Source organism: Elephantulus edwardii, unplaced genomic scaffold (genome assembly GCF_000299155.1).
Source record: "Elephantulus edwardii isolate Elephantulus edwardi_28Jun2011 unplaced genomic scaffold, EleEdw1.0 scaffold00005, whole genome shotgun sequence".
NCBI lineage: Eukaryota > Metazoa > Chordata > Mammalia > Macroscelidea > Macroscelididae > Elephantulus > Elephantulus edwardii.
Window position 1 is genome coordinate 20,251,276 of NW_006399755.1, and position 15,590 is coordinate 20,266,865.

At 36.3% G+C, this 15,590-nt stretch overlaps 1 protein-coding gene across 1 annotated transcript in view; it reads left to right on the forward strand.

The window, feature by feature from the left end:
- The window catches only part of HOOK1 (hook microtubule-tethering protein 1), a 71,259-nt gene that overhangs the window by 37,212 nt on the left and 18,457 nt on the right, over positions 1 to 15,590 (forward strand). The window contains exons 7-10 of the mRNA XM_006879738.1: positions 156 to 218; positions 823 to 906; positions 9,031 to 9,197; positions 12,737 to 12,877. Coding sequence (XP_006879800.1) covers positions 156 to 218; positions 823 to 906; positions 9,031 to 9,197; positions 12,737 to 12,877 — 455 coding nt within the window. The remainder of the gene's footprint in view (positions 1 to 155; positions 219 to 822; positions 907 to 9,030; positions 9,198 to 12,736; positions 12,878 to 15,590) is intronic.

Genomic DNA, 15,590 nt, shown 5'->3' on the forward strand with positions numbered 1-15,590 from the left:
AATGGAAGTGTTCTATTATTTAACTGAAATCACTAATGACATTTTTATCTGAGTGATGTTTTAAATGTGAAAGCAAGGAAAACTAAATATCAGTTTCTTTTTCCTGCATAAACAGTATCTTATTTTTATTTAATTTTACTATTTTAATTTCTTAGTTGATGAGTAAAGAAATACTGAACTCTCCTACCAGTGATTGTCTTGGGGAATTGGAGCAGCAGGTGAGTAATTTTAGTATGTCGGAAAAATGTTGGAAACAGAGATACAATTCCTTTTCCAGTTACTATCATAGGTTTATATAGAGGATAATGTAAAAGAGGACTTTCTTCCATCAAGTTTATTTATTCTGCTCTATCATCCCACTTAAATATTATTAGATTCTTTCAGGAATGCTCTGGTGACACAATCTTGAGGGGATTGTGCTGACCACAATGCTACATCTCTCTGGTGGTTCAAGTTTCAGCTGAAGAAAAACTACTTTTTGTTTTCATAAAAAAATTTAGACATGCAAGCGCTTTCCCATTTTTTGTGATGAAGGGAAACGGTAAGGATGTGAAGGGAGAGTAGAAGTGCTCCTACTACGTTCTTGGTTAAATATTTCACAAGGATTTACATTTTTTTCCCCTTTGGGATATTTTTTATAAAAGTTAATGAAGTTATGTAAATACTACTCACACAAAGATACCAAATTAAAACCAATTTTTAATAGATTTTTTTAAAAAAAATCCATTTCCAGTATCATTGTATTTGTATCTGTGAGAAAAGTCTATTTTTCACTTGTATCAAAACTTAATTTACTAAGAATTGGTTTACTTTATGTTTTAGCTTAAAAAGGCATTAGAAGACCTTCAAGACGCTCTTGCAGAAAAAGAAGAACTGAGGCAGAGATGCCAAGAACTAGATATGCAGGTATGGAGAAGAAACTTGATTCGAAAATACATTCTTTTTTTTTAATTTCAGTAAAAATTTACAGAGAATTTGGATTTCCATTCATTCATTGTTGCACTTTTCTCTCCTCCCAACCCTCCCCCCTAGTACACTACCCTTCTTAATTAGCATGTTTTGGAGGCTAGGTTTCATTCCTTAGAGGTATCACTGGAGAGATTTTCTAACAGGCTTGGTTCTTTAAGCCTAAGTTTCATAATTATTTTCTGACAGTTGTGGCTCTGCTGAAGGAGCAGATGCAACATGGAGAAGGCTGAGTCTGACTTCTACCAGCTTCACAAAGGGAAGCTGTGGCCCTGTGTAATATCCACAGCACCTTACAAATAGCTACATGGCCAGACATGCCACCCCCCATGCTCCTGCACTTATTTCTACCAATAATTACGTCTGATATTCATTGCGACTTGATTCACGGACTTGACTCACAGTTGTAGGGTTAATTAGGAAAACCAGGTTGCAGAGTGGGAGAGGCAAATAATATCATAAAGCAAGTCTTGGTTGAGCCAAAATAACAAGGTACATTTCCTCTCTTAGTTAACGCTCCAGTTTCAGGTTAGTAGCACAAAAGCAAGAAGCCTCTGATTTCCTCAGTCATCCAGCAGACTTTATCTCAGAGTAGTTACAAGCCAATTTTTCATTCACTCATTGAGCAAGCAAAACCTTTAACTGTGCATCCATTTCCAAGGTTCCTCCGGTTACTTCTTGGCATGGTTACTTCACAGAAGTGCCATAGTTTCTTTGCAGTCTCTCCATCACCATTGTCATCCTTGTCACAATGTGGAAAGTGCTTTCTTGTACAGCTGATGATTTGCAGGACCAGGTAGCTGGAGACCATGCCCCACAACAGAGGCTAACACACAGTGGCTAGAAAAGCCAGTTTTAAGGGTTCTGACACCCCAGCCTCCAAAAAATTTTATGTATTCTAATTATAGAATTTTAACTACTAGATGAGGCCTTAGATTTTATTTTATGAAGTGAGAAATTAAATAACTGCTTCATAGAACACCAGCACTTTTCTGTCACTTTTTCATACTGTGATGACTTGTGTATTGCTGTGAGACTGAAAGCTTCAGATATTTCAAATGCCAACAGATTTGATGCATTAAATACTAATGAAAGAAGATTAGATTATTTGTGGGACAATAATACCAAGGACATGAAGAAAGCAGCAGGTCATTAAAAAGATGAGAAAGAATGAAAAGATTAAAATGGATGTCAGAACAGACTTTGAACTTAAGAATGTAGAAATGAAAGGTAAACACGATGAGAGCTGAAGAGAAGCTTGTTAAGAAAAAGGGTATTGCAATGAAAGGTACAGTGAAAGATCTGGAGATAGAAAACAAAAAGGGAAGAGCATATGTAGCATTTCCTTTTTTTTTTTTACATTTAGCATTTTTAAACTGAAAGAGCTAAAGAAAAAGATTGACACTGTGTTATAAAATTGAAGAATTCTGCAGGTAAGATACTGATGTTGTGTGAAGCGTATCAAAAGCAGATGGAAGTAATGTATAGAGCCACTCTACCAAAAATAGTGATCAACACCTAGCTGTTTTAGGAGGTTCTGTATGACTAAAAACCACTTGTTGAAAGGAGGTCCAAGGCATCAGCAAAATATAAGACTTAGAAATTGATTAAATGACAATTGAGGTATTTTCAGCAAGCAGATGTAGCCCTGAATGTGCTCATTTAATATGTGCTTAGCCAACTGAAGAAATGTTTATTTGTGCTCATTCAAAAGAAACCCTCAAAATGGTGACCCAACAGAATACAGAAATTATCATTTATTCACATGCAGTTAAAATCTTGCAAAAGATTATTTTCAAGCAGCTGGAGCAATAAAGGAATAGGGAGCTGCCAGAAATTCAAACTGGATTTAGAAGAAGCCATGCAATGAGGAATATCATTGCTGATCTCTGATGGATCTTGGCTGAAAATAGAGAGTACAAGAAAAAAATTTTACTTGTGCTTCATCAGAGGCCTTTGAATGTGTTGGTCATAATAAATTGTGGATGACATTAAAAGCAATTAAGATTTCTAGAACACTTAATTGTGTCATTGTGGAAACTGTACAAAGAAAAAGGAAAGTATCTTGAATGGAACAAGAAATTTTCACTTGTTCATTTTGCATCATAAAATAGTGCAATGAGAAAGAAAGATCAAAGAATAATTGATGTCTTTGAATTGTAACACTAGGGGAGACTATTGAATATACCACTTACTGCCCAAAGAACAGCCAAGTCTGCCTTGGAAAAAAGTACAGCGTAAGCGCACTTTAGAGGCAAGGATGGTGAGACTTTATCTAGTTTCCTTTGTGCATGTTTTTTTTTTTTTAATTGGTGTATGCTCTTAAGTGGAGCTAGTCCTGGGAAGGATATCCTGGTTGGAAAAATACAGGGGCAGTGAAAAAGAGGAAGAACCTCAATGCGAGAGATTGAGGTAGTACCTTCAACAGTGAGCTTAAGCCCAGCAGAGAGGTTGAGAGTGGCTGGCAGAGTTTGGGCAGGGTTTTGCTGGTTTTGATTCTGAGCTAACCTGACAGCATCTAAACAACACTTTATAGGATCTGTATGGATATTAAATGAGGTAATTTATGGAAGTGCTAAGAAATAACTGATAAGTTATTTCTTAATAACTTGTACTTAATAATTATGTATGCCTTCTGTGTGTATGGATCCTAATATACTATCCTATATTGCAAAAAAATAGTGAAGACAACTACTTGGTCAACTGACTGAAAAAAAATCCATATTTGTTCCCATTCAATAAAAAAAGAGACCTAAAAGTGTGGAAATTAGTTAACAATAACATTAATACTACATGTCAGTGTAATCTTGTTGAAGATTTTTGAAGATAACAGCTGGAACTTAAAGACAGTCAAACTGGGTTTGGAAGAGATTATGGAACATGCTGATGTTAGATGGATCTTGGCTGAAAGCAGAGAACATCAGACAGATGTTTAGTTGTAACCTTACTGACTATGAAAAAACATTTGACTCTAGAATGATAAATTATGGATAATGACTCTAGAGTAATAAATTACAGATAACAAGAAAAGTGGGAATTCCATAACATTTAATTGTGCTCCTGTGAAAACCTATACGTAGACTAAGAAGCACTTGGCCAAACAGAACAAGAATACACTTGTTAGGTGGCTTCAAGTCAACAACAACTAATAGCAGCCTTAGGAACAACAGATCTGAACACTAACCTATTTTGTACCTTTTCAAGCACGTTGTCATTTTTTCAAGAACTGGCCTTTCCTAACAGCATATCCAAATTACATGAGATGAAGTTTCTCCATCCTTGCCTCTAAGGATTCCCATATTTTTGCCATCTTGTATTCATTGTCCACTGAATAGCAGGTAATTAAAAAGACCACGGCTTGGATCAGGTGTACCTTAATCTTAAAATTAACATTGTTGATCTTCAGCACTTTGTACAGATCCCTGACAGCATATATTCCCTGTACAAATATTTTCATTTTCTGGCTGCTGATTGTGGATCCAAGTAAAATGAAATTGCAGGCAGTTTCTCTCTCTTTTCCACCTATCATGTTGCCTATTACCTAGTTGTAAGTATTTTTGTTTTCTTGATGTTGAAATATAATCCATGTTGAAGGATATAGTCTTTGCTTTTCTGCAGTAGGTGTTTCAAATCTTCCTCACTTTCAGCAAGCAAGGTTGTACCATCTGCACATAAATGCAGGTTGGTTGTTCAGTCTCCCTCCTATCCTGTTCTTTATAAAGTCCAGCTTTTCTGATAGGTATGAAGAAAGGATACAGCCCTGACGTACACCTTTCTGATTTTAAACCATGCAATGTTCTCTGGCTTTTTTGGACAACAGCTTCTTGGTCTAAGTGTAGTTTTGCATGAGTGCAAGAGTTCTGGGATTCCCATTCTCATTGTTAGTTATCAATATTTGTTATGATCCTTAGTCAGAATCTTTGCATAGTCAATAAAACACAGACAGACATTCTTCTCATATTCTCTGCTTTCAGGCAAGTTCCATCTGTCATCTGTAGTGATATCCCTTATGCCACAGTCTCTTCTAAACCCAGGCTAGCTATCTAGCTATCCGGCATTTGTATTGGGGTGTGTGTGTGTGTGTGTGTGTGTGTGTGTGTGTGTGTGTGTATACCATCCTTGCTATCTTTGAATAAACTTCAGCAAGATTGCTTGCATGTGATATTAATGATATTGTTTGGTAATTGCCACCTTTTGTTGGCTGTTCTGAGGACCAATCTAGCCAGTGAGTACAGACTAGCACCCACATGTTATCAGTGCACTGCTTGTTTTTATGATTTTTTTATGGGGTACAACAATTACCTCCTCTTTTGGGAGAAAGATTAGCATGTTGCTGCTTATTTTATTGTTTAGGTATGTATTTGCTTGCTTATTTGTAATATTCCCTTATAAACACAGTACTTGTCCCGTCAATTTGCTATATTGGAATAACTTGAAAATTGATGTAATTCTGTAATCTATGCCACCAGTATTTAAAATACCAACATAGTCACTCATGCTGAATAGGTTACAGTGGAACTTGCAGATAAACAAAGACTGAGAAATAGAACTGGCCATCTACTACTGTGATAACCAGCCTTCAAAAACCCTCTGGTGGTCTAGTGGCAAGAAGCTGAACTACAATCCCAAAGGCACCTGGTTTGAATTCACCAGACACTCCATGGGAGAAGGAGGGGAAATATCCTCTTGTGAACCTAACTTGATGGTACACAGCAAGAAAAACAAAAAAACCAAAAAATCCTGCTCTGAACAGTAGAGGAACACTGATGGCTGTAGAACTAGAAATACAGTTCTTAGGTTAGAACACATTCAGAATGAGGAGAAGCAGCTACAAAGATTAATAAACATAGAATGTATAATACATGCATCTAGGAAAATTGGAAATTGTAAAAAATTAAATGAAGCACATAAAGATTGACACTCTAGGCATTAATGAGCTAATATGGATGGATATGGATGGACATTGGCTTCTTTGAATTGAATAGTACCATGATCATTATGCCAGAAATGAAAAATTTAGTAAGAGTGGCATCGCATTCATAGTAAAAAGACCATTTCAAGGTTTGTCTTAAAATACAGTTCTGTGAAAGACGGGACACAATCCATGCACATTCAAGTTAGACTTGTTAATAAAATTATTATTCAAATTTATGCATCAACAACTAAAGCCAAAGAAGATTAAATTGAGGAATTCTAGCAGTTTTTGAACATGCAGTCAGATGTTTTAATAATAATTAGTGACAGAAATGTAAAAGATGGAAACAAGGATTGGTAGTTAGAAATGATGCAATTAGTGACAAAAATGAGGCTGGAGATTGAATGACTGAATTTTGTCTAATCAGTGATTTATTTATTGCAAAAGTCCTCAACACTTGAAGAGATCACTAAGTGAATTAAATCAGGAAGAGTGTACATCAGGGTTGTATTGTTTCTCCATACCTATTTAGTCCATCTGTATGCTGAGCAAATAATTTAAGAAGCTGGAGTATATAAAGAATGTGGCATTGAGGGAGTTCTGGTGGCCTAGTGGCAAGAAGTAGCACCTCAATCCCAGAGGTACGTGGTTCAAATCCACCAGATGCTGTGCTGGTGAAGGAGGGACAACCTACTCCTGTACTAGTCAGATCCAATTTGACGGTACACACACACAAAAAATATTAATTTTTTTTTAATGTGGCATCAGAATTGGAGAAAGACTCATCAACAACTTACATTATGCAGGTGGCACAACCTTCCTAAAAGAAGATGAAGAAAATTTTAATCCCCTACTGAAGAAAATAAAAACTACAGCCTATAATATAGATTAGATCTCAACATCAAGAAAACAAAAATACTCACCACTGGACTAATAAACATCATGATAAATGCAGCGAAGATTGAAGCTGTCAGCGACCTAAAGGTTCTACAGTCAGTCAACACCTATAAAGTCAAGAAATCTAGACATGTTGTTTGGGGGGGAGAACCTGCTATCAAGGACCTCTCCAAAGTGCTGAAGAGCCAGCCTGTTAGTTTCAATACAAAGATTTGCTTCACTTAAGTCATGGTATTTTTAATTGCTTCCAGTACATATGAAAGTTAGACAGTGAATAAAAATGACAGAAGAATGAATGCCGTGGACTTGTGGTGTTGGTGAGAACATTGAGTATCCCATGGACCAAAACAAATTTGTCAGGGTGCCTGTTAGAGGCAAAAATGTGAAACATCACCTCATAATTTGGGCATAATCCTTGAGAGAAGACATCACCCTGGAAATAGTAGATAGTCAGAAAGATAGAGGGTCAGTTAAAGAGAGGAAGAACTTCAGTGAGATGGACGGACATGGTGACTGTAGCAGTGGGCTAGAGCATGCTAAAGATTGTGAGGCTAGAACAAGGTAGGGCCAAGTTTGCTTCTGTTGGTTGGTGAGTTGCTATGATGGCATCTAACAACAACTTCTGATGTATACAAACTTACCAGTGTGCACATGGAAACAAACTTGGAACAAGAGACAGCAATTATTTGTCACAAGTGGACTCTCTAGGCCTTTTTTATTAGCGGGCTGTATGCTTTTTTCCTTTAATTTTCTCTTTTGAGAAACACAGTGATGATAGTGTATATATCTCCCAGAGTAGTTGTAAAGATTGAGTGAGTTAATGTATATAAATCCCTTCCAGCAGAGCCTAGCATGCAAGTGCTGTAAATGTGTTTGCATCTATTATTTCTGTATGTGAACATTATAATTGTGAAGGTTGTACAATAAGCTTTGAAGAAAGTATAAATAGTCTGAGTGTACCTACATGATATGGTGTATGTGATTATCTTAATAGACTAAATAGTTGTCTTTTAGGAAAATATGAGGACAAGTAATTAGGATTATGGTAGTATATTTCCTTGATGAGGTAAATATTTAGAATAGTAGGACTTGGTAGTTTAGCATTCGGAAGAGATCGTTGTTTCCTCGGATGATCTTTCTAGGGGCAGATCCAAGCCTTTGCCTACATTCCTCATTTTGAGGGCTGTGATTTCAACATGCTGTACTTCATTTAAGGCAATCACTGGATTTAAATTTCTGCCTTCACTCACTTTGCTAATGTGTATCCTTGTAATTAGAATTAATTCATTGCACTTGTTGCAAATATAAGTAGCAAACTTATTCATTAATATTTTGGAAGTAATCATAGTCAACTTTTTTATCAGACTAATTTATGCTAAAATCATATGTAAATGTCTGATCATAAAAAGTCTTGGTAACAGCTTTTGCTATAAAATACTAAGGCTGTTTTGAGAAAAGAAATAAAGCCAAGCAAATTATCCTTTTATTACAAGTGTGAGTAAAATAAATCTGTCAGTTTCTAAAATTATACATTTCTGCTGATTTTAAATCAGAAACTGTATGTACAGTTTGATACAGTATAGCACTTTATTGCTGATTAATTAACCAAATGTGATTGTTCTTTGAACATGTGATATATGATTGATAAGTTTCTATTGTGAACCTGAAATGAAAACTTTGTGTATATGTGTGTGAACTTTGACTTGTTAGATAACCGCATCCTGAAAATTAGAAAATTACTATATATCAAAGGTGAACAATTGAAATTTCTTAAGTTCATTGGTGTATCAAATTTAGGAAGCTCAGAATTACTTTCATCCTAACCCAAATACTAGCCTGCCATTCTGAAGTTGTTCTTGTTGAGCACCAGAGTTGGAACCAACCCAGAGCTGACCCTCTGGTGGGTTTTCAGAGGCAGTTAATCGCATGGGAGGAGATTGTCCATTCTTCTCCCACAGAACAGCTGGTGGATTCAAACCACACTCCTTTGGTATTGCAGCATAGCTTCTTGCCACTAGCCTACCAGAGCCCCCTGAAGATGTTCTAACTCAGTTGTTTGGTTTTTTTAAAAATAATGCGAATTAATTTTTATTTTCTTTCATTTGATTCAAACTTCGTTGACTCAGAAATTCGAGTTGAAAATATCCTCAGAATCTGATTTATTGGCTAAGCTATTTGATGATTTAGTCAGAATTGAACTTCTAAGAGATATTTTGCAATTGGTGCTTATTCTTAATGTATTTCTTCTTTAGGTCACTGCACTTCAAGATGAGAAGAATTCACTAGTTTCTGAAAATGAGATGATGAATGAAAAACTTGACCAATTGGATGGATCATTTGATGATCCAAATACGATGGTTGCAAAGAAGTATTTTCATGCACAGTTACAACTAGAACAATTACAGGAAGAAAACTTCAGGTACTAATTTCAGAAGAAGGCATTGTAAACATTTCTCTCTATTAAGTAGATGTTGTACCATTGAGTCAGAGCTGACTCATAGCTGACCCCTGGCAGATTTTTAGAGCCAGTTAATCACACGGGAGGAGATTGCGTCTCCTTCTCCCACAGAGCAGCTGGTGGATTTGAACTGCCTGCCTTCAAGATTGCAGTACAACTTCTTGTCACTGTCATCATAATATCAATAACTAATTATTAAACATGTGCCTCATCTGCCATATATACCAAATGGCATGCAAAGTGATTCCTGCCCTTACTAAGTTAATAATCCAATTAGGCATATGGTAGACATACGTAAAAACTTCATAATAGCATAGCATAAAGATTATAAACAAGCACAACAGGAATTCACAAAAGAGAACAATTGATGAAGTCTGGCAGGATCAGGAGTTTTTCATATGAAAGGGAACCCAGAAAATAAATTTTTAAAAATGTACATCTTAAGCGAAAGATGCTTTTCACTTTTACTTTCACTCTTCCCATGAATAAGTATTTTCTCTTGTGTGCTTTAACACGTTTTTGAATCATATTTGAAGACAAGCACTACAGTTGTACTTTAATGAATACTTCTTGTTACTTTTCTGTTGATATAGGATCCCTGGTGACAGAATGGTTAAGGGCCCAGCTATTAACCAAAATCAGTAGTTTAACTCAGTAGCTTGCTCCATAGGAGAAAGTGTGGCAGTCTACCTTATAAGTATCTAGAGTCTTGGAAACCCTATAGGATAATTTTACTTAAGCATAATCAACTCAATGACTTTTTAGTTTTTCTGATAATTTAAAATTTTAAAACAAGTTTGCAAAACTTGTTTTCTATACTTTTAATGTGTATTTGACAATTTATATATATTCGTACAGATAGGTTTATCCTTTTTTGAACAATTTGAAGGTAAGTTGGAGAAATACATTACCTAAGTGAGCCTTCTCCACTTCATTGTCCTATTAGGGTTTTTGTTGTGTTATTATTATTGATTGCCTTCAAGTCGAGCACGACTCATAGCGACCAAACACCAGAAGCCCCTCTACAACTATCAGAGTTCATAGTTTCCAGAGGCATGTTGTTTAAGAAGTGGAAGCCACTCCTGCTGAGGGCCTCTTATTTCAGAAGTAGATCATTAGTCCTTTATCTTAGTCTAGAATCTCTACTATTACCTGTCCACCATGGGTGACTGCTGGTATTTGACATTCTGGTAACATAGATTCCAGTATCACTGCAACATGCAAGCCAATAAGTATGCCAAATAGATAAGTGGTGGCTGTGCAAATATTCATCTGTGTGGATCATAATAAATTATGTATAACATTGAGAATAGGAATTCCATAAAATTTAATTATTCTCATGCAAAACCTGTGCAAAGCAGTCATTCAAATAGAACAAGAGGTATGGCTTAAAATTAGGAAAAGTGTGTCAGGGATGTAGCCTTCCTCTGTACTTAGTCTGAATGTTGAGCATATACTCCAAGATGGTAGACTATAAGCAGAATATGGCTTAAGAACTGGAAGAAAACTCAACAGTATCTGCACATGACACAACTTTGCTTGCATAAAAGTGAAAAAGACCTGAAACAGGTGGTACAGAATACCAAAGACTTTAATGTGTATTGCATCTCAGCATCAAGAAAATTAAAATTCTCACCATTGAACCAATGGCTAACATCACAATAGATACATTGGGAAGTACAAATATGTGCCACATTGCATGTGTTCACACAGTATCTCATGACAAGTATGTCTTTGGTCCTGTAAGATTCTTACAAGTAGCAACAAAATAATTTATTGGAAATATTGCCATTCAGAGCTGGGGGACTATGTTGGAAGCTGGATAAATACCCTCTGGAGTCTTAAAGGAGGTCATTGCCTCTCGCCTGTCCCACCCAGGCCCCTCACCTACTCCTGGCCAATGAACTCACTGCAAGTACTAAAGATGAAGGGGTTCCCCCCCCCATTTAGTTACGTAGGTAGTGGGGAATAGAGGCAGCTGTGGAGATCTTGTTGCACTGTGGGATTCATTGGACTTGTCTGTGTTTTATAAGAAGTTTAGTACCAAAACTAAGTGAACCTACAGGGGTTTAGGGTTTTTTTGTTGAAAGGCTTACAGTAACAACTTTAATTTTTTTAAGTAGTTTTAAGATGTTGTTGTTGTTAAGTGCCATTGAGTCACAGGTGACTCATAGCAACCCTATGAAGGAGAGTCCTCAATGCTTGGGTGTCTTTCATCCTCTCTCCAGGTTCATAGGGTTTCCGGAGGCAAGCTATTATGCAAGTGGATGCCACTCCTTCTTCCAAGCTTGCTTTAATCGGGGAGCTCCACCCCACTCTGTCCACATTGGGTAACCAACCATTAACGCATTTGACACATCAGTGTCACAGTGTTCAGCCTCACAGCAACCACAAGTGACCGTTCTACGGCAACTTGTACACCAGGTCTATCCGACTGACCTAGAGGAATGTGTGAACAAAAACAATGAAAGACAGGTCCGAGGGCCGCAGATTAAAAGTCATCCACCTTTGGCTTGGTAGCATTGCTAATTCATCTTATGTCAATTTGGTAGTTATTTTAAGGTGTTTTAAGGCTCATTTCACCCAAGTTGTTAATTTATTTGCCTAAGGTTATTCAGAATAGTCTTTTATTTATTGTCCTTTAACTCCTTTCATAACTGACAAACTGCTCCAATGGGTTTTCTCGCCTGTAATCTTTATGGAAACAGATTGCTACGTCTTTCTCCCGGGGAGCAGTTGTGTTCTCCCTCTCCTCTCAGCAGCATAGCACGTAACTCTTAGTTTCATCAGTTATTGAGAAATTAATTATAACATTTTTCAGTGATTTGAATTTGTGTATTTTGGTCCTTTATTTCCAACAATAGTTGAATGGTTGTGTCATACATACACACACTCTACGATAAGTCTTTTTGAAGACTTGATACTCATATATTATATAAATTTGATCTTTTTATATAGCTAGGTAATATTTGCATTTTAACTGTATTGTTTAGTCAGCTTATTTATGTGATTTTTGTTGTATTTGGGTTTATCATTTTGCTGTTTTTCATCTATCCCTGTGTTCTCTTGTTCGATTATTACTTTTTTACATTAATCAAATGCATTTTTATTATTGCTACAGTGTTTAAGTAATTATTTTTAATTTACCTTAATTTGACTTAATATTTCCTATATGCATACTATTTATATATATATATATATATATATATACCTGAGAATCTCATTATGTGTATCTTAAGTATTTTTATCTTTATAGTTTAAAACTTAAATTTCTCTTAAAAGCAGAGAAAACTAAGCACAACACTTCAGAAAATAAAAATGAAAATTACAAACATTAAATGTTTCAAAAACAAGACACTCAAAGTTTCTTTAACCTTTTCTCTTTAGAATGTAGATTGTTAAGTAATATCTTAAAACTATATTTTGCTAGTTAGCTCACATTTCAATTGGAAGAGAAATTATGTAAATTACATTAAAAATACTTGCTTTTATTCTGTAAGGCTTGAAGCTGCAAAAGATGATTATCGTGCTCACTGTGAAGAGCTTGAAAAGCAACTCATTGAATTTCAGCATAGGAACGATGAATTGACTAGCCTCGCTGAAGAAACACGAGCCCTAAAAGATGAAATTGATGTTCTTAGGTATGGCATGTCATTTCTGAGTTATTAGTAAATTGGATTATCTCGTATTTTAATTAGAGGATTTACAATTAAGGTTTTCACTAACATATCAACAGTTGGTCAATTTTGATCCAAGCTTCTTGATTTTGATTCTTTATGATTGCTCATAGTTACTGAAGTTACAGGTAAGATTCTGTTATTGTTTGGATATTTTCTTATTATAGTGCATAAACCTAAAATAATACCTTCCCCCCTTAGAATTTTGTATATGTGTTACTTTTAGCAATATTTACCTTGACGTGCTGTAGTCATAAGGGTATTTTGTGAAAGTATTGTATACAGGAATGCCTTCTCACAGTTCTTACTTTAGCATTTGATAAACTTTAAGTGAAAATCCTAATGTTCAAGGATAATTGTCTGTGACCACTCAGTGAAATGTTACTCAGCATTTTAGAACAGATGATCTTTATGAGTTTCTCATCATGCCAGCTTGCATTTACTAACAATATTTTTGCAGTTTTGATGCCTTTTGATGAAGAAAATTTTTATAACCATAATTTTCATCTTCATGTGATCTGAAGGGATTTGTTTGTTTGCGTTTTTATTGTTTTATTTTACCCTCAATGATAATACTTTATTAATTAAACCATAATTTTTTTAAAAAAAATCTTATTTATATAGTATTTTTTTCTCTTCCCTTGCTCGTACACTGAGCAAATCACTTTCCCCAGGCTGCCTGGGAAAGGAATGTATAGGATAGATGATACGCAGGGGTCAGAAAACCAGCAAACTATGGGAAATGGTGATGGCTCCTTCACCTTCCACCATCAGGCAAAAGAGCCCCATGGCCTCTGAGAGGGCAAAGCCCAGAACGGTGTAGGAGAAGAAATACTGCTTCAGTGAAGGATTCCTGGCATAACCAGTGATCAGGCTCCTAAACACAGTCCCAATCCCAGCTCTAGAGCCAGCCACCCTTAACTGTCCCAGCCCCACTGCCAGTAAACTTGGCTACTTTGTCAGTATCCCTTGAGGTGGTGTTGGTTTGGAAAGAATGTGGGGCTGTCAAGCAGCTAAAGTTCTAATTTGTCAGTGTCTCTGGTTGTTTCAGCACCGCTGCAGAAGTGGAGTGTTTAGCACCTGAGAGGCACTCCTGATCAGGGAAGGGCTGGAGAAAAAGTTGGTGCAGGCATACATTTTCAGGGGATAAGGAGCTGTGGCAGGAAAGCTGCTCTGAGTGCAGAGTAGACAGAGAAGGGGAGTAACCATAATTTTTAAGGGAGCTATAATTCTTCTGTGCAGTCAAATTTATAAATTGTGTTAACTTCTCAAGTATAACAACTACTGAGAATAAACATAATCATAGTAAAATTATATAGACAAAGCAAGGTTGCTGTATGAGGTTCAGAGACAAAAACCATTTTTATGTGTTATACTAACACAATTGATAGAGTCATGCCAAATTTAGAGTATTTTTATTTCTTTTTGTGATTTTTGAGAGAAAGAACTAATCTGCTTAGATATGTTTTTGTGATATGCTTGGAGAATTCTTGTGGATTTTATCTGTCTCCCCTAAAAATATGGGTTGTTAATTCCTAAACTGTTATGCTAATGGTTATAATGCCATATGAGAATGAGTTGACTTTGTTATTGTAATGAGACAGTCAGTCTCATCTGAGATATCAAAGAGATTTAAAAGCAAGCTAGAAAACAGAGAGAGAGGAAATGTAAAATCAAGAATGAAAATTGGCTAAGAGCAGTAACTTGGAGGGGCAAGAGTCCTTTCTCAGAAAGACTTCCTTTAGAACCATTGCACTCTGAGAAAATGAAAATTTCTATTCATTAAAGTCTACTTGTGGTTTTTCTGTTAGAACAGTACCATAACAGTAAAGACATAATTTGAGACCAGGATTGGGATGCTAGTCTAACAGATACCTAAAATCAGGATGTGGTTTTAGAATTGGGTAGTGGGCAAAGGCTGGTAGTTTTAAGGTACCTACTAAGATGTGTCTGATCCAAGCCATGGTCTTTTTGATTACTTTCTGTGCATCTGAAAGTTTGACATTGATGTCAGTAGAATAATCAATGAAGAATCAATGCCTTTGAATTGTGGTGTTGGAAAAAGAATACTAAATAACAAACAAATATATTTTGGAGAAGATGCAGCCAAGGTGCCCCATAGAAAGAAGGATAATGGAAACTCGATCTCATGTAAGGGCATGTTAGGAGAGGCCAGTCCTTAGAAAAGGTTATCGTGTTTGGAAAGGTGGAAGGTCAGTGAAAGAAGAAGACGCTCAACGGGATGGATTGACACAGTGGCTAGAACAATCGGCTCGAGCGTGTTGGGCATAGTGAGGATGGTGCAAGGGAGGGGAGGGTTTAGATCTGTTGTGATTCATGAATTCACAGATTTCTGTGAGTCATGATTCACTCAGAGGTACCTAACAGTAACACCATCAAGATTGGAGAGAGACTTATCAGTAACCTGCGTTATGGAGATGACACAACCTTTCTGGCTGAAAGTGAGGAGGGCCTGAAGCACTTGCTGCAAAAGATCAAGGAATGCAGCCTTTGGTTTGGATTGCATTTCAATGTCAAAAAACAAAAATTCTTACCACTGGACTGACAGGCAACATCATGATGGATGGAGAGGAGACTGTAACTGTCAAAAGCTTCATCTTGCTTGGATTCACAACTAACAGCCTTGGTACCAGCAGATAGGAAAGACATTGTACTG